At 43.6% G+C, this 25,285-nt stretch overlaps 1 protein-coding gene across 1 annotated transcript in view; it reads right to left on the reverse strand.

Annotated features, from left to right (window-relative positions):
- The window catches only part of OSBPL3 (oxysterol binding protein like 3), a 250,126-nt gene that overhangs the window by 54,845 nt on the left and 169,996 nt on the right, over nucleotides 1-25,285 (reverse strand). Inside the window, exons 16-22 of the mRNA XM_057304348.1 lie at nucleotides 8,296-8,412; nucleotides 8,093-8,146; nucleotides 7,005-7,118; nucleotides 3,684-3,851; nucleotides 2,978-3,101; nucleotides 1,187-1,290; nucleotides 885-977 (exon numbers count right to left, since the gene is read on the reverse strand). Of these exons, the coding sequence (XP_057160331.1) occupies nucleotides 885-977; nucleotides 1,187-1,290; nucleotides 2,978-3,101; nucleotides 3,684-3,851; nucleotides 7,005-7,118; nucleotides 8,093-8,146; nucleotides 8,296-8,412 (774 nt within the window). The remainder of the gene's footprint in view (nucleotides 1-884; nucleotides 978-1,186; nucleotides 1,291-2,977; nucleotides 3,102-3,683; nucleotides 3,852-7,004; nucleotides 7,119-8,092; nucleotides 8,147-8,295; nucleotides 8,413-25,285) is intronic.

Below are 25,285 nucleotides of genomic sequence, written 5' to 3' on the forward strand. Positions count from 1 at the left end.
GGAAAGCACTTTCTCCAGCAACTTGCTCTGGCTTCTTGCAAAATAAAAATGGGTGCGAAATCACATATGCTTTCACAAATAATAGAAGCATTAAAGTTCTAGGCTGGAAAGGACAGCTAAAGCTTCCAGGCTCTTTCTCATTTCTACTCAATTCCTTCCTCCCAGCAATAGTCATCCAGCATCTAGGTTGTTAACAGTGGATAGGTTTTAAAATGTTTCCTTAATTTGCATCTGGTGCTTCTACAAAACTAACTTCTCACAGGTTTGTACACAAATCACTCTTTACTTTGAAAGTACTTACGGTCAACCCATAAAGTGCTCGGAACCAAAGAGTATACAAGAGTATAGCCGATGACTTATCCATTAAGATTCTGATTTCTCTGACCCTAACAAGGTCTCAATTTACTGTGCAATGGCCGAGCTGCAAATCTTGGCCTCTGGCTTAGCTGTGCCCTGGGAAGTCGGCGGCTAGTGCGTAACACAGTGAAACTCTGATGGGGGTTTGGGAAGTTGGAGAGAAGATGCAAAAGACAGTCTGCACAATGTCCCATTTCCAGAGACTCCAGTGGGCTCAGAGGGGTGACGAATCCACGGACAGGCAGCAGAAGAAGAGGACAGAGCACACACGCAAGCAGGGAAGAGGGCAGGTGGGCTCAGCATTAAAGAAAGGGAAACCAAAGTCCGAGAAATGGCTGCACTCCCTCCATCCTCAGGACATTTTCCCCTTACGCAATTCCATTACATGCCTATTGTAGTCTCCAGAAAATCGCAGTGATTGAATTTCTCTCTGCACAGGCTATTCGCGAGAATAACTGCAGAAAATCCTGCTGGAGTCCCAGCAGCCCCCAGCACGCGGCACGGAGAGCAGGGGAAGCAACGGTTACCTGCAGCGTTCCTTTAGCATCTTTGCCAATAGCTCTGGACCGCCACCTCCTGTGGGATCTTTTTTCCTTTTTGGGACTTTCAAAAGCTCCACCCTTTGTTTCAAAACAGGAAAGAGAGCACAGAAAGTAAGGCCTACCAGACCAATTACGGAAAACTGCACAGCAAAGTGACCACCTCCATCCCCTTGAATGTGGCTGAAGCAACCGAGACCGGACAACGTCCCACTGTTAGTGCGAGGCTGGGGCGGAGAGAGGGACGCAGGAAAACACCGGGGTGCGAACAGCAGAGGGAGCTGGCTGACCTGGATGGCGTTGATCGCAGGAGCCGAGTACGTCCGATGCAGGACGTCCATACTTTGTAGGAGCTGGCTCATTTCCACCAGGTAGGCATGACAGTGTGCCAGGTCTGTGGGAGAAAAGCAAAAGGAAGATTCATGAGCCCTCATCTCGGCATCTGGGTTGCCCTGTGTTAGTGTCAGCTACTTTTTAAATTTACTCATACTACTCAGTTTACATCTGTATGGACAGGAGATTTGATTTCCTGTTTTACAGAAGAGGCAGTACAGTGTCATGGGTAAGGGTATGGATTTGGAGAACACGACTGCCTCGGTGTGAACACCTCCTGAGCTCTGAATCTTGGGCGAATTGCATAACTTCTCTGTGCCTCAGTTTCCTCACCTGGGAAAGGGAGAGAATTATACACGTGCCTTCATAGGATAGTTGTGAGTTAACATAGGCAGCCTGCTGCTACTCTGTCAGAAGTAAATCAGCGCTCATCATTATCATCATTATTTCTGATATTGCAATAACAGGCTGTCGTTCTCTGCTTACAGGGGCTCCAGACAAGTAAATGAACGAAACAAACATAAGGTTGTACTGGTCCTTACGGATATCTTTCGATTGGGGACCCACACGAGGTCGTGATGATTGTTTGCACATCGACCCAAGAGGACCTAAGAGTCCTCACACCAGTTCCGTGGTCGCTAACTCAAAAGATACTTTAATTTGCTGTTCACTGGATGATGGTGGCTGTTTCCACTGAGAAATCAAGACCCAAATGGCTCTCAAACTTTTGGCATCCTCAGAATTAACTGGAGAACTGGTTAAACCACAGATCATTGAGATCCACCCAGAGTTTCTGATTTGGTCTACCCGAGAATTTGCGTTTTGAATAAGTTTGCAGGCCAGGCCAGTGCTGGTGGTGCAGAGACGGCACTTCAAGGACTAGCTGTGCCAAGATGTCACTCAGTGAAGCTCCTGCCGGACATTTCCTGGGAGGGCAAATCCTATATGGCCCCCGGTGTGATAGTATCTGCCTTCAATAGGAGAAAATGCACTTTTCAAGACCACCACCTGGCATCCTTCTCTCATCGTGGTTCTCAATTGTCGCTCTGCTTTAAAATCAACTGGGGAAATTCTTCAAATTCCCTATGTCCAAGTCCCATCTTGAGAAAGTTAAATCAGAACATCCCCACTCCCACTGGTGACTTGTTTTTTTAGTTCCCTGGGTAGCTCTTAGCTACCTAAGGTTGAGAACACTGACCTGACTCCTTATCAGAGTCATTGGGGAAACTAGAAAATTAGTGATGCCAGGGCCCGAGGGCAGACCAATTTAAAGAAATTCTTGTGGAGAGTGGGTATTCTTGCCTTTTAAAAGTTCTTTTGGTGATTCTAGTGTGCAGCTAGGGTAGAGAACTCCTATTTCATGGGCATCTCCATTTGGTTCACCCACTCACTGTGAGCAATGGCTCCCAATTTTGGATGTACACCAGAGTCAATTCCGGCACTTAAGAAAAACCCAGAGAGCTGTGCAGAGCCCACCCATGGCGACTGCAATTTAGTAGGTCCTCATGCAAATCAGACCTGAGTACTTAAAGACGAAGTGCATAAAGGGCACATAAAGAATATGAAAGGAAATCCGTCTGCATGCACACCCAGGTGAAGCTCTGTGAGGAGAATGTCTTTTGTTCATCACCAGTGCAAACTCAGTAAGCAAACGCTGAGAGGAAATGTAGACCAGTGACGGGGAAACTCTCAACGAGTGCCATCTAAGAGCCATGACAGAAAGAAGCTGAGGTTTCAAATCACTTTACCTTTGGAGCATTTTTCCATGTCCTCTGAAGACTGTAACCATAATGGAACTCGCGTCTCACCACCACAAGAAAATGATAAATTGCTTCCCGTTTGAATCGAGTTCTGCTTTGATATACTGCTACGCTGTTCCGCAGATGACAAAAGCACATTATAAATGAAAACAGAGCCCAGGGCGGACACGTTAGGGTAAAAGACAACAAAGTGAGCCAGTCGCTAATGGAAGCTATCTGCCTGTAATGGGAAGAAGCTTCTAGAAAGCACTCCACTAGAGACCCTAAGCTCTGGCTGTCACCTCAGCCTGGCCATACCGTGCTCTTATGCCTGGGGCTGCTGTCCTGAATTTCTTCTTCGGTCACATGGTAATCATTAATCATAACCAAAATTATGACATAATTGTTGGGAAATTTCGCAATCCTATATGGCTATAAACGTGCACACTGCATTTTACAACCAGATAAGAAAACCAAAGTCAAAATGGTCAAGTGAGGGCTGGAGCACTGAGGGCCATTAATTCCTCCTTATGTGCTGTTCTTCAGTTCCTGTCCCAATGATAACAGAGGCGCCTCTGGCCCTGGCTCTGACCAGCTGGGTAAACAGATTTCTCCCCACAAGCCCTTCCCCCTTCAGACAGACCCCTCCCCCCACTGGAGACTCCTCTCCACAAAGCCACCCCATCTTTTAGATTCATTACTGGCACACTCTTACCTTCCTATTTGAAATGGAGTCCAAGACTCCGGACGCAGAGTCTGTGACAGTGGATCCTGGGAAATAGTGATTAACCTCGTGTGGAAACATGGCGATTTCATTCTGACGATACATTCTGTGGTGGCGGAGTTTGGATACCCACTCATCAAAGATTTCCTCTGACTTGACCTAAATTATATTAAAAAGAGGGAAACAAGAGCGTCACTCATTGAAAAGAGCAATTCTTCGTCAAATCAAGACACTCTCTCTTTACAAGGTGGCACACGTAGAAAGGTAAAAATACGAGTTTACTGACGTAGTTTAAATTTATGTGGTCTACGGGAACAAGTGTGAGGAGGAAATGGAGAATAAAAATGGTCTTCATAAACTTCATTTAGGCTCTCAATGAAAGGGTCCAACTGTCATGCTATTATTAAGAAAGCAAAATATTACCACTTATATTGAACAACAAATAAACTAGAATTCATATTTATCTATCTCAAAACATTCCCAAATTCACTTGTCCCCACTTCTCCTATTCTTACTGAAAATATTAGCACCATGTTTCTTTTTAAACTCCTTTATAATTCAGACTTTTCAGATCAATCTTCTCTGAACTGGAACGAATTCGTAAATTCTTCCCAAAATATTTAACCTTGTTAATCTTCTCTGACAACGAACACATTGCTGAGGAATGTGAAGGTTATTTTAAAACACATTTCTCCTGCACTTGGAAATAGGAAAAAAATGTGAAAAACTATTATTGGAGATTTCCAAGATTATTCAATCACACCTACACAAAGTGTTAGCCACTCTTTCCATAAATGAGTACCTATCAGTGTTTTCTTTCCATGAAGAAAAATGTTTATAACTAGCAACTTTTATTATAAAGTATTTCAAATGTTCATAAAAGTACTAAAAAGAATATAACAAGCACCTATGCACTAAATCTTAACAGTCCATGTTTTGTGTGTATGACAGTGTATTAATATTTTCAAAGTGAAAAACGATAGATACCTCTATTTTAGAACAGAGACACATGAAGTGGCAACTTAAAATCACCCAACAGGATGCATGGTAGGTTACCTTCCAAGAAGAAAACTCCAGGTCAGTCTGTGAAAAACTTTCCTGCCACACTGCCGAGAGCAAGGATGTCTGTAGCCATCACTCACTCATTCAGGTTTGTTGTGTTGCTTAAACCCCCCCAGGTGCTACTGAATATATCATTTGAAGGAAAAAGCAATACAAACTGGCTTACATCTCTTCGTCTCCCCGTAAATTATGTCCTCGAAATGTATTTAGCTTCCCAGATGCACTTATGGCAGGAACTTCACGGGAATCTTACATCACCCTTTGCACTGATCTGCTTGCTCTCAGAGGCCCTTAAAAATCAGAGCCCAAAACATTCATCTTGACTCATTTTTTTATTGGTTAAATGAGGTAGAAGAATAAAAGCACTTTACTAAATAACCGTCCAGCATTCTGTTCCAACCCCACAAGCAGATATAGGACCGTGGGTGGACAGCACTTAATCCCTCGGCTGCCCGGATTCCTCATCTATAAAATAAGACAACGGGACTGGATGGCTGCCATTTAAAAACGGCCTGACTAAATCAACACAGAGAAATATTAAACTGTATTTATCATGATATTAGTACGCAATGTTATCTTAAGGCACTCTGGTTCTTCAAAAATTAGGAATTAATAATTACTTTTATCCTATTAACTAGAATAGTGGATGAACAAGAGCCTAGTATTTCCTGACCATGGCAAAACAGAAGTAAGTGGGGCACCTGGGTGGCTCAGTCGGTGAAGCGTCTGCCTTCGGCTCAGGGCGTGATCCCAGGGTCCTGGGATCCAGCCCCACATCAGGCTCCCTGCTCAGCAGGGAGCCTGCTTCTCCCGCCCCCTCTGCCTTCCACTTCCCCTGCTTTTACTCTCTCTCTGTCAAATAAATAAATAAAATCTGGAAAAAAAAAAAAAAAACAGAAGAGTCATTGGAAGTACATGGAGACACAACTGAAACTATTCTAGAGGAGACTGACCTTTGAAACAGGGGGTGGGTGGGCTATTCTTTCCTAATTTTGTTTGTTTTTTTGTTATTCTCAACCAAGGAACAGTTGGCAATGAGAGACATTTTTGGGCCGTAATAACTGAAGGGGACTTGTTACCAATATCTAGTGGGCGGAGGCCAGGGATGCCCCTCAACCCCCCATAATGCACAGGACAGACCACAGCACAGAATTCTCCAGGCCACTAGGTCAACAGCATCGAGGGTGAGAAACCCTGCTTCGCTCGGGGCTTGGGCTGGGAAACAGGATGGACTGACCATCTTGTGCAGTCCCTCAAGCACGTGTATGTGTTCTGCATGTATTTGTGGAAGTGCCACGTAGATGCTAGGAGGAGAGCACGGGGCATCTTACGACACGGAGCTCATCATCTCATGCTCTCATTTTCCCAACCCCCAGCCCCCATTCTCAATATTCCAAGTAATTTGCCTAAGTAAGAAAAGAGTCTTCACATCCTCTCAATTAATTCCTCACATTCGAGTACCACCTAATAATTACACACAAGAACTAAACTTACTGAGCTTACAGCAGGCTGGGCATCATGCCAAGTTTTCTCCATGCAGCAGTACAACATGGGCACTATAAGAATTCCCATTTGGGGGAAGGGTGGTGAGAAAACAGGGACTTCCAGGGATTAAAAAATTTGCCAAAGGCCAACAGCTAGTAAGTAGCCAGGTCAAGATTTGAACCAGATCTGGTTCAAACCGGATCCCCCAAAGTTCTCATATGATGTTTTTAACCATCTATACCACCTGCGGGGGAGAGGGCAGAGGGAGTAGAAAGCCGCTTTCAGAGATGCTCTTTGGAGGCCCATACTTCAGGAGAAAAGTTCCTGACCCTCACTGTAGTATGAGAATGTTAATGCAATCCCTATAAAATTAGCGGAAGTGGTAAGACTAAATATTAAATATCGTATTTCAGGGAACCTATTTTAACCTATGGTAAATGGTTCTTCACTAAAGGTGGTACAGTCTGGGGGAAGGAGGGGTTATCTGGAAACATGAAGATTTTTTTTTATTATTGACTGTTGTCACAATCATGATATATGTGCGTGGGGGGGGTATTTTGGGGGGTGGGCGACAAGGATGCTAAACCTTTAGCGGTGTGTGAGACAGTCCGTCCAGATATCAACAGCATCTGTCAGAAACACTTTCATCAGGAAGATCTTCTACACGTTGGCTGGATCCTTTGAAATAATCAAAGGGCATCGCCAATCCCTCTGCCACACAAAGAAACCGTGCGACAGGAGATCGCGCCTGGGAAGCAGGCTCACCTTCAGATGGTAGATGTGCTCCTCGGTATCCAGATCTATGCATTTTGATGACTTCTTTACGGACATCACCGACAGCCCAACGTCAATGCAGCCATGCAGCTTCTCTCTCTCGATCTGCAGAAACATGAGAAGAGGGCCACTTGAGGTTCAGGGGGTTAAAAACAGTAGTAACATCCCTGACACTCCTCTCCTGTAGCCTCCCCTTCAACATCCACTAATACAAACACCATAACGATGATTATCAAGCACTGAGTGTGAACTGGTACTGAATTAAGGGTTGTCCACGCATTATCTGTTCTAGTCTACGAGGGATTAAGTAACAAGTGGTTTGTACAGCCAAGGAGTGAGGAAGCAAGAGAGTAAGCCCCGTGGACTGACTCCCGCAGCAATGAATTCACCTGTTAACTGCACTCCCTTCCACAGAATTAGTTTCCAGTATCTAAATTCATTTGGAAGTGATTTAAAAAGAGGAGTAAGGGCAGAAAGCTAAGACAAGCCACCACGGGTGAGGCATTATGCCAAGTTTTCTATGTGCAACCTGACAAGATGAGCACTCCAGGAGTCAAAGGAAGCAAGAACGGAAGAGGGAAGGGCTGCATGAGAGGAGGACCCATACAAGGGGCAGGACGAACAGTCATTCCAGCCCTTGGGGGCTGTCTCCCTAGTGTTAATGCAACAGGGGACTTCCTATCACCTTCATCAAGGGCCTTCTCCACCAAACCCCTCAGTCACTGTAACTGTGGGAGTGATACCTGTCCTACCTTTTACTCCTGTTATCTTGCTGGGAAAATGTCTTTTCCCATCCAGAGGACACTTCAGCCCAACCCTAAGACCTGAACAGACCCCTGGATACCCAGTAGGGTGTTGAGAGGAGCCCTCCACCTTCACTTGGTGGGCGAACCGAGCCCACCCAGAACCCGGGGCTGGGACAGTGCGAAGTAGGCACCTGTGGTCCATGTGAAGGAACTATCACCCCCTATGGTTTCCAGTTCAGAGAAATGCAATCCCCAAATGTATACAATCTCACCCATGAGCTGATAACAATTCAGAATTCTTTAATAACGTATTTGATTAAGAAGAAGACTTACATCAGTTTGGCTTTTGGCATATTTCAAGATTCCTTTGTCCAGATAGAAAAATCTCTGTAGGGAAGAAAGTATAATGCACTAAGACATCCCGTTTAACCATCCACCCTTCCCTTGGTCCCAATTTTCAACTTCAAATTAAATCTACGTGCCTACGAACCATGGAGGTGTAGGAAATAAACGTGAGGCCAAGGCCAGTGTCTTACCTTGTGCCAGCCTTTCAAGGGCCATTTCCTCTTCTTCAGCAAAAACCCTTTCTGAATGGGCGGCTCCTGGGTGTAACTCATCTCTCCTCTCAGCCCTTCCACCACTTCCCAGCTGTCCTGTTCCAATAAAACAGTTCGTGCTAAATGGCTACCTTCAAAAATAATAACGACATTCAGAAGCACTTCATCCTGTTGGTAAATCCATCCAAGATGGTGAGCTTGGCTGGGTTTGCTGGGGAGAAGTTAAAATTTAATTTTCATACAGGTCTTGGACTTCATGGACTTAATGCTGTAATGTAATGGCATCAAATTTGATTTTTTTTTTTTCCAAAAGCCCTCTCCTAGAAGGGAATGTTTTTCTCGCTTTAGTGCTTAAACACAGCTAATGGTAAAGCTTTTACTGTCAGTTCTATTTTTGTTCCCTTTGACATCATCACCAGTTACTTTTTGCTCACTGCAAGACTTCAGTCCGAATTTTAAACAAAAGCTACAGCCATCAGGTGGGAATATGGGAAAACTGGCTTAAGAACTGGCTGAAAAGTATGAGAACATGACAACTTGGTCAAAATAATGATTCAGTTGCAAGTTAATCTCTTCAAATTCTAGATATTTAAATATTGGAATCCTGAAGCATTAAAAAGGTGCTTTTGAAACAAATATTTTCATCCTCTTTTTCCAGAAATGTTGTCCACCACACCCTTTTCTTTCTTTCTTTCTTTCTTTCTTTATTTTTTTATTAATGATTTTTTATTATATTATGTTAGTCACCATACAGTACATCCCCGGTTTCCGATGTAAGGCTCGATGATTCATTAGTTGTGTATAACACCGAGTGCACCATGTAATACGTGCCCTCCTTACTACCCATCACCAGTCTATCCCATTCCCCCACCCCCTCCCCTCTGTAGCCCTCAGTTTGTTTCTCATAGTCCATAGTCTCTCATGTTTCATTCCCCCTTCTGATTACCCCCCCTTTCTTTATCCCTTTCTTCCCCTACCGATCTTCCTAGTTCTTATGTTCCATAGATGAGAGAAATCATATGATAGTTGTCTTTCTCTGCTTGACTTATTTCACTTAGCATTATCTCCTTCAGTGCCGTCCATGTTGTAGCAAATGTTGAGAACTCGTTCTTTCTGATAGCTGAGTAATATTCCATTGTATATATGGACCACAACTTCTTAATCCAGTCATCTGTTGAAGGGCACACCCTTCTTTTCTTTCAAAAACTTTTGAGGGGAAAGCAATTATTGCTCTACTGAGCTGTTTGTAATTTTGAAGAGGTACAAACTGCTCTTATAATTAATCCTCTGTTCTTGGCTATCTAGGTAGTGTCAACTCCTTGACTGAAAAAGGATTTAAAAGGGAATACAAAAGAAAGACACTAAAAATTCCGAAAATTTATTTTTAAGTGCTTGAAAATGCACAAATCATTGCAAAATTACCCCAAGATAGACCAAAATTGGCAATACCCATTTTAGAGGCTGAGGTAATGGATTTTTATTTTACTAATGGATTAATATACATGAAATGCACAAATCTTAAAAGTACAACCTGATGCATTTATACACCTATACCAACAGTAACAACCACCCAGATCAGAGAGAAACATTTCCAACAAAGGATAATTACGTTTTGACAAACATGCCCTTCCCCACCCCCTCCAGCTTTTTTGAGATTTTTTGGCATGTAACACACGTAAGTTTAAGGTATACAATGTGATGATTTGGTACCCCTCCATTCTGCCCCCACCCCCTGATCACTACCGCTTTTTGTGTGTGGTGTTAACACTTAAAGTCTACTTTCTTAGCAACCTTCCAAGAATATAATATGGCAAACAGTCACCATGCTGTACATTAGATCCCCCAGAACTCACTTATCTTATAGCTGGGAGTTTGTACAATTTCACCAGCATTTCACCATTCCCACCCCTTCCCACCCCAGGAGACACCATTCTACTCTCTCTTTCCATGATTCAGGTTTTTTAGATTCTGCATATAAGTGACGACATATGGTCTTTGTCTTTCTCTGATTTATTTCACTTAGCATAATGCCCTCGATGTCTATCCATGTTGTCGCAAAAGGCAGGATTTCCTTCTTTTTTGATGGCTGAATGATATTCCCCTCTGTGTATCATATTTTCTTTATCCATTCATCCACTGATGGACACTTAGGCTGTTTCCTTGTCTTGGCTACTGTGAATAAAGTTGCAATGAACGTGAGGTACGAATATCTCTCCATGAGACAAATGTGTCCTTTTGGCCAAGATTGCATGTTGACTAACTTGCTCTTAGTTAAATCTCTGGACTACAGGCGAGGGTTACAGGTAGAGGCCAGAGGAACTGGGAGATGGACAGTAAGTCTGGACCAGCACCAGGGAGAAGAAGCAATTTAATTCAAGCCCCAGGAAACAGTCTAATGGAAGGACATGGAACCATAGGAGTTGTGGGTCCTCTGGCTCAGTTTCTGTGTTGTCCTCAAGTTCAACACATGGGAAACACGTGGTAACAAGAACACCTCTCTACTTTAGCAACTGAACTCTTTATATGACAATCCTGACAGATCTGCCTTATACCTGACTTCACTTTACTGTGAATATAGTTAAAGGTTCATTCCAGACTTTTGAAATGTGATAGTAGTATCCCAAGATCTGGAATTGTAAAAGGGAATTCTTCAATGAAAAAGAGCAAGGCTTATATTTAGCTCTTAAATTGGAGGACTTTTTCAGAAAGGCAGCAATGTCAAATGAGACTTCTTTCTGGCACTGCCAATTATTCAAAGTCAATTATACCCAGACAACACATGGAGAACGCACGATTAAGTGATGAGAAGTCACGTGCACACGCACACACACTGACAACATCTGTTCACATGTACTTCAGCTTAGAAAGCCATTCTTCAAAATTTAACGTGCCCTATGTGTCAAAATTTTAATGAATTCTTAAGGTCAAGACAAAAATTCCACCTCTTCCAGGAAGCCTTCTTCAAAGGAAAGTACTATTTCATCCTAGGAACTCCATCAGCCTCCATCTTACCTTTCCAAGGGTTTACCACTTACTTATTATACGTGAGACTTTATCATCCCTACTAGACAACAGACTCCTTAAGGATGTGTAAAGTGTCTAGTTCACTTGATTTCTTCACAATGCTTAACCTGCCGTCCTGTGAACAGCATACATCTGATTGGCTAACAAATAAACTCGGTCTTTGAATACGACCCCAAACAGATTTATGTTCTTGGAATATTATAAATCAGCATGCATTTGAAATATGCCCAATACCTTTGGGCCAAATGACTATTTGCAAGTTAAATACAGCACATTCACATTTGTGAATGAGGGTATATGTGCGTGTTATCATTGTTAAATGGAAATCTATAGCTCCAAATATTTTGGAAAGTACTCAAAGGGGATCAAGTCCTTTCGATTTAAGACACCCAAGCAGAAGGCAACATGCAGTGATAATACTAGACAATCATGCATGTCTGCCCAATACATTCAATTGTGCAGAATGCAAATGTCAAGAGGGATTAGATGTTAATTGCATACTTCACAAGACTGAAAAAAAAATGGAATGAGATCATATCTGCAGTTTAAAGGAAAACAAGAATTAAATTTCAAAAATGTTTCAGGGATTCATGTTAGAACTAGATCTCTCCTGAATTCTTGACACATAATACATTCCTGCCAATGAGCCAGCGTGGAGGGGGGCAGGGAATCAGACTGCATTTGTCGGCATTTGAAGGGAATAAGCCAGAAAGGGTTTGCATTTATGCCAAACAAAATATCGTCTTTTTTTCCTCACTTTATTTTCTACCTGGGCTCAGAACTTAAAACTCTTAACCAGGTTGGAAAAGCCAGATTTGAAGTATTTAAGAAAGCGAAGACTTTGCTTGACTGAGGAAGAAAGCTCTGCAGCCAACTCCTTCTCTGGGCTTGCCATCCAAACCTCCCCTTCCAGCTTCCCTGTCTGTCACCGTCCTTGAAACCCGAGAGCCAGCCTTCTCAGTGGGGGCAGTACTCTCCCTCTGGGGCTGCGAAATAGTGGGGGTACTTTTCGTTGTCGTAGTACCTCTGATCTGATAGCTGGGATCCAGGGATGGTACATGTCCCACAATGCCTCCGTCTTAGACAGTGAGAGAGTTGTCCCACTTCTCATGAGATCTTCCAAAGTGCCATGGACTTTTTTGTAGGTGAAACCTGTTTCTAATTTCTTGAGCACAGAATTTGACTCTGTTTCACATCCATACCAAAGTTTTTCTGCATGGTTTTTACACAGTTTGAATTCTCGGTATTGCAACTACTGGATAACTGAAGGAAGGCTATATTTCCTTCTGTTTGGGACTTTAACAAGCATCACCCGCCATTTTGGAGAATCGTGTTGCTGAAGGCTGTGCCACTTGGGGTATCTGAGTTATTAGCACAACATACCCATATGGGTCTGCGTTAGTAGCTGTCACATTTTACATATGGGTGTGTCTGACCACATCATTATATCTCCTGGTATAATCATATGTGGGCTTCTACACATTAAAAGAAATACTTTAATACTAACCACTTTGAGTTTTCCTTTATATTACAGCAAAGCATTATGTTGATATTTTCAAAATTATGTGTGTAAATAAATAATGAATTTCATTCGAGGAGAGTAAAGGGGTCATTGAAATACTGGTCACAATAAGGGGATATTGTTTTGGTGGGATTAAGAACCCCTGCTGAACCTGACACAAATTCTATGAGAAGAAATGCTATGTCGTCATGGTGTAGTGAAATCACTTTGGAACTGTGAGGGCTTAATTAATTAATTAACTTCTCCTAAGTAAGTGCTGTTGGTTTCATCCTCAAACTGCTTATCTTCTATGTCCCTTCCTCTCTGTTCCCCAGCCACCATCCTGACCCAGGCTCTCATCCAACCTGGTTTCCCAAGACTCTCCACTTCCATAATTATTTATGGGGACCCATTACACCCTACCCTCCATGCAACATACAAATGAATATAATGTAATACTTGTCTGCATTTCTACTTCCGTGGTTTATTTATTTTGTTCGAGCCTCCTAGAATCTTCTCTTGATCTTTTCCACCCATGCAAACCCTTCAGAATTTTCGTTCAGTTTCTGAAATTTTCCTAACTTCTCCAAACCACATCAATTGTGTATTCCTGTAAATACAGTATTACTGTCTATTATCAAATAACTTAGTGTCTAAGTAATTCATGATTTTTTTCCCCACTTTTATACCAGGACTTTGGTCTTTTCTCCCCAAAACAGTTGTAGGGACCATCTTTCACCTTTTTTAGAACCCCAGCAATGAACTACATTAATTTTTATTTTTGCTATATATATGATATATATGCTATATATATGTGTGTGACACACACACACACACACATCAAATAAAAGAATTCCTCAGGGTTATTAACAACACAAGAAAATGGATTAAGTTCTCAAACCAAGTAAATGGTACTAGGTAGATGTTTAACGAGGAAGTATTAAGTTGTATCCACACTTCTATATAGTCTGCCATTGAAAACACAAAAGGGTATGCCTCAGGAAATACTATCCAAGGGGGTCTACTGAAACAACACAAATATAGCAATATAAACAATAATAACATAACATAATTGGAGAACAGTTTTAGCTCCATGAAAGCAGGAATCTTTTCTTCCGTGTTCACTACTTAACAGGGCACAGTAGGTATGAATAAATATGTTGAACAAATACATGAAACACAATAACTAAATTTATTAAGTATGCATTATCTGCCAGGTAGTGTGGTAAACACTATACTTATATTGTGGCACTTAATCCTTGCACCACCCTGTGAGGTTGGGTTAGTATCCTTATTTTTGGAATGTGGAAACTTCTGGAAATTTTTGGCATGAGGAAGAGAGCATTAGATAACTTCCCCAATGCTATAAAGCTACCAAGTAGTAAAGCCACCTGATTTCAGAACCTCCGTTTTTATTCATTCTGCTACATATTATAATATAATGCATATTCTGCTACAATTTAAATATATAAATTCTGATGATGAACCAGAGTAAATGCCAAGCAGTGGCCAAGATCCTGAAGCAGTTTGAAGGAGTTAGGGCACATTGCCCTATGGGTAGAGACAAGCAAGGTCTGGGATCCTGCTCAGAGCTACCATGTTTCCTATACTATAGTCCCATTGAACAAGGGCAGAAAATTCACCTGGGCATTTTAACACTGACAGTTCTTTGCTCATTCGATTTTTTATATTTGGAATGTCCGCCCCATCTACTTCTCAACCTGTGAATTCTCAATTTGCCCCAAACCTTCTCCTTGGGGCACCAATTCTCTCCCTCATCAGCACTTACATAAACCTCACTCAAATGAGTCTATCTCCACCAGAACGTGGTTCCACGAGCCGGGGACAGGGTCCTCTATGTAGTGATCTCACTACCGGGCACTTAGGGGCCCTGAATAAAACAGTCACTGAATGAACGAGTCTGAGGAGCAAGGGGGTATGAAAAGGGCCCAACAGTGTCCTCCGGGTGAGGGATTTTACTCATGTGCACTGGAATGGGGTGAAATGGTGCTGAGGACAGAAGAAAGCAAAGATGCCGCTTCTCTTGGCTCAAGGGACCAGGTGTCCTGAAGCGGCTGTTTGAGTTCCACACACCTGGTGACCAGGGAGCAGGACACATACCTTGAGCTGAATGTCCTAAGATACAGTACAGGGTGGACTTGGGCCCCCGGGGAAGATCAAGGTCCTGCTGACGTAGCCCAACATGCTGGGCTGATACCATGCCTTGAGGCTGTCAGGCTGAAAACTCACCACGAATACAAGAGGGAGAGAGAAATGTGACAGGGTCTGGGGAAGGCAGCTTCTTAAGGTCTTCGCTTCAGTTTAACTGAAGACAGTCTGGCACTGTCGTCCGGCATTAAATTCAGGCTGTTTTACTGAATGTCAAAAGAGTGCCAAATATAGAAAGCTGCTTTGTGGTTGGAAAGGCAACTAAGCATTTATCCGTGCTCATGAGCTGGCACAGTTCATTTCCATATTGCTGACTGCACGAGTTGAAAGCGTCCCCCACTCCCAGCACAGCTGTTTCCACAGCGCACGTCTCCTCTGCAACTTTCAAATGCTGGATTCTCAGCGCTGTCCTTGCAGTGATGTCAGAAATAGAAAATAGGGGTGCCTGGGTGGCACAGCGGTTAAGCGTCTGCCTTCGCCTCAGGGCGTGATCCCGGCGTTATGGGATCGAGCCCCACATCAGGCTCCTCTGCTATGAGCCTGCTTCTTCCTCTCCCACTCCCCCTGCTTGTGTTCCCTCTCTCTCTGGCTGTCTCTATCTCTGTCAAATAAATAAATAAAATCTTTAAAAAAAATAAATAAAATTATTTGTTCTAGATCTAAAAAAAAAAAAAGAAAGAAAGAAATAGAAAATAACTTAAAACTTCCATTCTTCCCGCAGCTGAAGAGTGTCGTGGAAGAAGTTTTGTGGCTCCCTCTCCCTATCTGGCATGACTGGGGAGTGGGTTGCTCTGATTATTTATTTAATCTGCTTCTCAGGTTTTTAAAATTCACAAGGCAACACTACCCAGCATTAAATCACATGGAGCATAATTTAACAAGTCTTTAATGATTTTAAAGGCATTTCTGATTTTTTTAAAAGATTTTATTTGAGAGAGAGCACGAGCGTGATTGGGGGGGCAGAGGGACAAGTAGACCCCCCTGCTGAGCAGGGAGCCCAGTGGAGGGCTCGGTCCCAGGAGGACCCTGGGATCATGACCTGAGCCGAAGTCAGATGCTTAACTGACTGAGCCACCCAGGTGCCCCAGCATATCTGCTTTTCTAAAGCCTCAGGATCATCAATATCATCTTTTATGATTATACTACGAACATATGGAAATACTTGTCAATAGATTTTTAGTTAATATAATGACAGCTTTAACTGATGCCAGACCAATTCTGTACTTCTATTCAATCATGGAGAGTTGTAATTGTTATTTCTCGTCCAATTGTTTCTTCCTGAACTAAAATTTTTGAGCACCAGCGGGCCTGATAGCAATAGCAATTAAAAGAACAAACTGGTTGGGGGGATGGTATGTGTGATTTAATGCAGTGCTTCTCAAACTGTAACATGCATTCCAATCACTGAGGATCGTGTCAAAGTGCACATGTTAGTTGGGTAGGTCCGGGCGAGGTCTGAGCTTCTGCACCTGCACGGGTGCGGCCACTGCTGCTGGACCACGGGCCCACTTAGAGCAGCTACACTCTAGGACACCAGGCTGTCTTGAAGAATTGGGGTTTGACTTCATAGGCTCCGAGAGCCAAACCAGGACTAATGGGGTAAGAATTATAAGACCCTGGATCCCAGCTCTGCATAAAGGACCGATCATCTGATTATTTAATAATTAGTGCTATGAACAGTAACAAAAACCACTTGGGCTGCCCTATGAAACAGCCAGTTCCCTCGTCACTGGGGAGCTCCATCAGAGGCTGGCAGACAGACTGCAGGGGATTCCTAGACCAGGAAGGTGGTCAGAATAAATGAGCCATGAAATCCCTTGCAAACCTTATTTCAGAAATTCATGTCATATAAAATGGGTACGAAGTCTCAGTTACGCAGGATGAGTAAGTTCTAGAAATCGGTTGTACAACATTATGCCAATAGTTCACAATGTAAAAGCTTGTTAAGATAGCGTATCTCCGGGGGCGCCTGGGTAGCGAAGTCGTTAAGCGTCTGCCTTTGGCTCAGGGCGTGATCCCGGCGTTGCGAGATTGAGTCCCACATCGGGCTCCTCCACTGGGAGCCTGCTTATTCCTCTCCCACTCCCCCTGCTGTGTTCCCTCTCTCACTGGCTGTCTCTCTGTCAAATAAATAAATAAAATCTTTAAAAAAAAAAAAAAGATAGTGTATCTCCAGGGTGCCTGGGTGGCTCAGTCAGTTAAGCATCTGCCTTTGGCTCAGGTCATGATCCCGGGGTCCTGGATCAGCCCTGCATCGTCAGGCTCCCAACTCAGTGGGGAGCCTCCTTCTCCCTCTCCACCTCCATCCCTCTGCTCAGGCTCTTTCTCTCTCAAATAAATAAGGTCTTTAAAAAATAAATAAAATAAAACAAAAAATAAAATGTTGGCTGATAAAGTCTCCTAAAAGGAAACAAAAAAACGGTAGCATTAACTTCTATCTAGTAACCTCAGGTACAATCCCCGATCTTAGGATCTAAGTGAGAAGCCTGAAGAAAAAAGGAAGGCTGAGAAGAGCAGAGCCCATTGCAGACTCGGAAGGCTACATGGGGAATGGAGTCAAGACCAGCCAATGGCCACGTCTTTCCTCTCCCTTCACACCCATACACATAGCTTACCCACCCATGCCTAGGCAGGGAGGCAAACATCCAGATGACTTAGTCCCCCAAATGTGTTAGGTCTTAATTACTTGTTTAGTCACAGACCAAAACGCTGGTGCTTTAACTACTTAGATAATGGAAGAGTATGCACTCAGTCTTGGGGGTGAGCCCTTGAGATAGCCCGGGAGGTAAGGGAAAGAAAAAGAGGGTCACTGGCAGCAGATACTGACAATAAGGAGAAATAAACCATGTGATGTGTCAGCTGTGTTGCTAATTCCACCTGAGGTCCAAATAAGAGAAAAATGCTTTCCAGTTGTGTTAACCACAGATGGGTTTATAATTAGTGTTAATAATAAAAAACTTTAATGTACATATAATGAATGATGATTTCAACCCTGTTGAGCACTCAGCAGTTATGGCTGTAATTACACTGGTACTTTTTTAAGGATCTTCAAAAAGATTTGTGGGTTATTAATTTTGTTAAATATCCCCCTAATTGTATGCAAGCCCTTCAAGACTACGGACAGCATCTTTTATGCACTCTTTTCTCTGTAATGCTCTGCTCTGTCAACAGGGCCTCTTGAGAGCTACTGTAGCTACTGTTAAAGACGGAGACACCAAACCTATAAATGTCCCTGTGCTCTGGCCATGCAGCCCATCAGAGGGGTGGGGGCGGGGTGGTTAGAGCTGCTACTGTGGTAGTGACGATAGTAATACAAGTAACAACTACTGCTTCTTCACGAGCTTTTATGTGCCTCCAGTGACTCTGTAACGAAGACATATGTAGTCTGCCCAACATCACCCACTATGAAGTGCTGAACCCCATTTGTGGGCTGCAGACCACACGCAGCACCTCTCTGCTCAATGTCCACCCTGGACAAGATCACCTACGATTATACTAGAGTCCACCCAAGGCCTCCTGCTGCCCCGCCAGTCCGGCTCCTCGCCCCCAGCACCACTCTCTCCCCAAGCACAATCAGTCTGCCTGGCAGCACGTTCCCGCACTTAATAGGCACGCGTGTTAGCCGTGATGACAGGATAACTGCGCATTCAAGGGACTCAAGAGTCTTTTCTGGTTTTTATTTTTTTTTTTAGGGTACAGAAGAAATGATTTGTTTGCCCTCATAGAGTCATGGAGTAATTCTTTTAAACCTCGGAGTTTGGAAGAGAATGTGGAAGGCATCTACCCAGCTCTTTCATTTTAGAGACGAGGAAGCTAAGATAAACGATTTGCGTAGGACCACAAAAATGGGTGAAGGACTTCTGAGGACCAGGACCAATCTTTCAACTCCAACCTAGTGCCCTTCCCTCTACCCCTTTCTAAGAATTCCCTCCCTGTCACAGCGGCAGACAGCCTCAGGGAAGAGCCCCTGGGCTCACTCCCCGCACAGGGGCAGGTGCCTGCGATGCAGGGAAATTCTCCCGGACAGGCTCCTCTGTGAACGGAACTCAGCCAGAGGCACAAAGTGGGGGGACTCTCTTGCGCTCTTTGCTGTATACCTTCCAGCACCATTTTAATATTTTATTTTTACTACCTTTTCATTAAAAAAAATCATACTATAGGGACATCTGGGTGGCTCAGTTAGTTAAGCGTCCACCTTTGGCTCAGGTCATGATCCCAGGGTCCTGGGACTGAGCCCCTCATCAGGTTCCCAGCTCAGCGGGGAGCCTGCTTCTCCCTCTGCCTGCTGCTCCCCCTGTTTGTGCGTGCTCTCACTCTCTCTCTGACAAATAAATAAATAAAATCTTTAAAAAAAAAACATACTGTCTTTGGCATATCGTAGAGCTCTGCCCTTTGGTGTCTGAGCCTAGAGAGAACTGCAGACCCTCCATAGTCAGACATTTCACTTTTGCACTCCGATGATGGGGCGCACAGCTCCTGAGGAAAGCCCACTTCGTTGCTGGATGGCGCTAGCTGATAACAGTGCTCTCTCTGACAAGTGTGCTCAAAACTGCTTTTTTTTTTTTCAGAGCTAATTGAAATTTGCAATCAAAGTAGACACATTCAGGCTAACTAATATGCATATAATTCAGACTCATAGGAGTAGGCGCCAGAATAAACTCTTCCTGTCTCTGATCCAAATCCTTGGCGATTTTCCCCTCAGTCTGCACAAGACTAACTGGATCTTGTAATGAGAACCTAGTGACAGGAGAAGATCCTGGAGAGCCTTCTGAACCAAAGAAGGACTGATTTAGGTGTTAAGCAAGTTAGACTCTGGCTCGTACCTGACCTTCTATTTAAGAAGGCAGTCTCTACTCAGAGGTCTGAAGCTTAGCACCAGGTACTAGACATGGAAAGGTGAAAAACCAAGGGCTGGCCTCCATGAAGTTGGCATATATTAAAGATAAAGAGATACCACAAGACTGAAGACTTGAAAATGCTGAATGGGAGATTCAAAGGAGCACGGCACCGGAGTTCTCAGCACAATTGCACGAGCTAGACCCACCCCAAAGGAATATGGACACAGGGAGAGAAGGAGGGTTTCTGAAGCTGTCTTGACAGCTGGGTGGCTTAACACAAAAGCAATGTATTCTCTCACAGTTCTGGAGCCCGAAGTCCAAAATCGAGGTGTCAGCAGAACCACCCTGGCTCTGGCGGCTCTGGGGGAGAATGTGCTTGTATCAGCTAAGGTTGCTATGACAAAATACCACCGACTTGGTAGAGGCTGTAAAGTCCAAGATCAAGGTGCTGCTGGATTCGGTTCCTGGTGAGAATCTGCTTTCTGGCCTGTAGACAGCTGTCTTCTTGCCACGTGCGAGAGTGAGCTCTGCAGCCTTTCCTCTTCTTATAAGGGTACTAATCCCATCATGAAGGCACCACCCCTTGTGACCTCATCTAAACCTAATTACCTCCTGAAGGCTTGCCTCTAAATGCCATCAGGAGGGTTAGGGCTTCAACATATGAATGGGGTGGGGGTGGGGGGACACAAACATCCAGCCCCTGAGAGCATTACTTCCTTCTTCCAGTTTCTGGAAGCTACTGGCATCCTTGGCTTGTAGCCACATCACTCCAATCTCCACCTCTGTCTTCACATCCATGTCTGTATTCTCCTCTGTGTGCTTAGTACGAGGACACTGATCGTTGAATTTAGGGCCAACCTGGATAATCCAGGATGATCTCCTCATCTCAAAATCCTTAAATTAATTACATCTGCAAAGACCCTCTTTCCAAATACAGTAACATTCACAAGTTCCAAAGATTAGGCTGTGGACATATCATTCGGGAGGTGGGGACACCATTCAGCCCACTAACTCGGGAAAAGGAACCACTAAGCCAGAGATGTGCCAGGAATGTGCCTCCCCTAGTGTGGGACAGAGAGAAGGTGATTTTAGTTGGGACGCAGGCTTGTTTCCAGATGTGAAGGGAGACACAACTGCATTTGAATGTAGGGCCAGCGTGTAGAGGACTTAGGAAGGATATCAGATTATTCTAGAGAAGGCTTCTGTTTTGCCACTGTCCTACTTATTATGCTGTCATTTCTGGGCCTTCAGCATTTTCATATCGGCATATCACCAAGTAGATTTAGACTCTCCCTCCCTAGGAAAGAACTGTTAAGTCAGTTCAGTTCATATTTGCTTCTATAGCTTCTAGAGAAAATTCCAGTAACTGTATAGCCAGCATGTTCTCAACAAAAGCTTTGGGGTCACTGTTCTGCTTTAGTGTATCCTGCACTACGGCCAATACCAACTGCAGATAAATAAATTGGCTTTCTTAAGGCACCCCATGTAGTTTCTACCAAGGTAGTATTTCTTTTTGTTTTGTTTTAAGATATTATTTATTTATTAGAGAGACAGAGCAGAAGCAGGGGGAGCAGCAGAGGAAGAGGGAGAAACAGGCTCTCTGCTGAACAGGAGCCTGACGCAGGGCTCGATCCCAGGAATCCAGGATCATGACCTGAGCTGAAGGCAGATGCTTAACCGACTGAGGCCCCCAAGGTAGTATTTCTAAAACCCCCCAGAAAATAGTTGCTGTGCTCGTCACCCTGCAATTGCACAACAGCATGAACAGTTCAGCAACTTCCAGAAGTGTTTCAGGAGTTCAATTTTTCCTGCTCTTCACAGTGTGGAATGTAGCTGACAGTCTATCATTCGTGGACACGGAGAGTAACAAAGAAGCCCCAACAACTCAAATATGTCATTTTAGCTGAAGTCCTCACCTCTTCTAACGCTTGTTTTTTTCTGTCCAAGAGTTCGAGTAGGAATACACTGAGAATTGAGCCTTGTATCTTTGCCCTTCCTACTTCCAGTGGATCACGTCCAGTGTGACCTATTTAGGTATGACCAAAGGTAGGTAATAAGAAGAAATAAAAGGCCCAGAAAGTGAGAATCTAGAAAATAAACACAGAAACGTATAATTAATTGCTTTTCTCTGTTGGGCCCACCAGAAAAACAAAAAACAAAAACAAAACAAAACAGCAGCTCCAGAGAAACCTCACGGATCCTATGACCACTTCTGCATTATTCTTGTCCCTGCTTGCACAGAGCTGCTAGCTTATGTGCCTTTTATAAGGCACATGGGACCTGAATGAAACTCCAAAGCAGCTTTCTAGTACCTAACGAAATCCAGTGTTCTCCAAATAGATGCTTGCCGCATCCCCTACCACTTACAAGCTGTGCGACTCAAAACAAGTCAGTTAATATCTCTGAGCCATATTTTCTTTCTAAAGTGTAGAAGATAATACAGACCTCGCTGGGTTGTTTTGGGATTCCAAGGGATAGTATGAAAGGATATCATGAGCTGCAAAAATGCTAATGGATGCTTGTTAATTTCCAGTGTCCCTTGCTAACGCTTCCTCTCAGACCAGCCCAGACAGAAGCAGCCAAGCCATGTGACTCTGCTGGGCTACCCAGATGGTAAATCAGAGGAGGAGGTGGGGAAGCAACCACCGTGTGGTTCTGTGTGAGGGCTGCTGGGACTCCTGCTTAGCGAAGGTGAATGGTTTATGTATCCGGCACTTACACAACACCTACTGCATGCAGCCCTTCTTCTAATTTGCACAGCCTTGTAAGAAACCAAGGCAAAGAGAGTTAAGTCACTTGTGCAAGGTCAAACTGTTTATAAACAGTCCAAGGTTTAAACTCGGGCCATCCAGCTCCCAAGGAAGTTCATGCTTGTCGCCTGTCCTCTTTTGTGACCGTTATAGAATGACTGATACAATCACGACATTCTCAAGGCTCTCCTCCTTGACTGGTTGGTCTTTCTTGTGGTGTTTATATAGCTCAACTTAAAAAAGGAAGATGTTAAGTCTCAGAGTCTCTAAAGATATGATTATTTAGAAGAAATACGTAGGACTAAGCATGTTCAATACCCGAGCACTACGCGTGTTCAATAAACACCTGAGCATTATAGCTTTAATTCACTTTTCACTCCTTGGCATATTCTCTCCCATTCAGCCTCATGTCTTATGGGTTCTGGCACCAAACCCAGACAGCCTGGGCTCCCTGAAGGACAGCATAATCTAATAGCCTGCATAAATAAACCCTCATCAGGTGACCCTGGGAGAGCTCAGACACCATCTCAGATTAGTCCAGGGGCAGGAGGGTGACAAGGGCAAAATGCATAAGTATACAGAGACTTACCTAGCAATGGCTCTCTCCATTTCAAATCCCTTACAATCAAGAGTGAAACACTTGCCAATTATTTTAAAAGGATTCACTTTCTGATTTCTAACCTACTATATAGCAAATTCTAACAACACATTAGGAAAGAAAGGAAGCGTGCTCTCTTTACAAAGCAGTCTCTCCGACAGAGTCAATTTCTTAATTGCAGTGGTCTGTTCAGCTATCCTGTCCTTGGTAGCTTCACATATCCCTGCCCAGGGTCTTTTAATGATAGCTTCTTAATAGATATTGGCTAAAGAATTAAAACTTGGACATATAGGACTGTTTCAGTAGAGACAAAACTTATTCGTCTTTGTCTAGCTCAGTCTGCCTTCTGAAATGTGTTACTTTGAAAGTTCTAGGAAAGAAATGTAAGGGGGCAGCAGGAAGACGGCGAGAGGAAATTACTCATATTTGACAAGTTCAGAAATAGCAATTCTCTCTCCCACTTAGGTATCCCTTAACCTACTTAATATATCCACAGGGCTTTTTGAATAGTCATCTTTCAACCTAGCAACTGCCTGCTTACTCGTTAATCCACACTTACCTAATGTCTACCATGTGCTAGCCTGGGTACTTCATATTTATTATTTCACTTAGTTCTCCAAAGCAAGCACAATCCCAATCCCAATTTCGGAGCTGAAGAACCGAGACTCAGAGGGTTTACGTAACGTGGCAAGGTCACCCAGCTAGCAAAAAGCAGAGCCCGTGTGAATACAGGTCAGTTGCAACAAAGACGCCGTTACGTCTGTTCCATACTTTCCAGCAGAGTGTTTGTTCAGAGACCACAGGTATAGAAAGCACTTAGGAATTTCATCATTTGCCAGAAGAAATTCAATGGAGAGACCTTTGTTCATGTTTGAAGATCCTCACAATACATCACTGGAACGAGGGAGCTTGGGGATTTGTGGGCATTTTGCTCCCGTTGCCCATGTCCCCCTGCCCATACATTCTAAGCGGCCCTGATGGATACCTGCTGTTGGCATTCAGTAAATTTAGTCCAATAATTTGCATCTGCCATGTGAAAAAGCCCCATGCTAGGAGCTGTGAGGACTAAAATAATGTATAAATAGAAACCCAGGAGTCTGAGAACTATACACTCTTTCAACCCATGAGTTAATCAAAAGAGGGTTATCCACGTGAGCAGAGAAAAGGGCAATGTTTAGCATGGCATTAGTCAAGCTCAAGGTTCCCAAATGGAACATGTGAAGGCCTATCTCAAATCCCGTCTGGGGCCTGGTAGGACTGGGGTACCCTCTTTCTCTGCTCCTATTCCCTCTATGAGAATGAGCTCTAACCAGGTTTTCACACCTACCTCTCCCACTAGACAATGCCACCAATGGCCTCCACAATCAACGGTCATTCTCAGGCTTCAATTTATTTGACCTATCAGCTGCAGTCATTAAACGTAAATGAATTAAAGTGTTGCAATTCAACACAGATTTGCGTATACCTTGGAAATGACCTGCAGTGCGCACATATTATTTTTATAAAAGTTATTTTTAAAATATTACAGTGATAAATGAAGATTCTTTTCCAGAAAAATCACAAAATTCAAAAGGACAGAACAGTTTCATATGGATCAGTCTAGCTAAAGGGATAGCTGAACCAAAGCCCGAAACAGGGAAGAACACTGAAGCAAAGATGGACCAAGCACACTACAAAACATAGGGCATGAGTATGACATTCAGAAGGGACCGACAGCCTGTCCCTTGGGTAAGCTGGTTCCTTTAACTGGGGACTTCCTCAGGGAGAGCACGTTCCTATCCTGCAGACAAAGGCACTATATCTGAAGGATGCTCTGCTCTTCTCCAAAGAGATCCATTTCTTCCACGGACTGTCAGCGTTCTCGAAACAAGACCATTTCCGTTCTGGCCCTGGAACAGGCCTGAGTTCAAAGGGAGCTCATCTGTAATTTTAAGAGTTCCTTAAATTTACAGAGGATCTTTCTCCAAAGAGTTTTAACATCTTTTAGCCAGTAAAAACATTCCATTTTCTCTCAAAACAACTCTGGAAAGGAAGCAGGAGGTGAGTTTTGTCTCCATTTCATAGATCAAGAACGGAGACAAACTCCACT

This window comes from Ursus arctos, unplaced genomic scaffold (genome assembly GCF_023065955.2).
Source record: "Ursus arctos isolate Adak ecotype North America unplaced genomic scaffold, UrsArc2.0 scaffold_3, whole genome shotgun sequence".
Lineage (NCBI taxonomy): Eukaryota > Metazoa > Chordata > Mammalia > Carnivora > Ursidae > Ursus > Ursus arctos.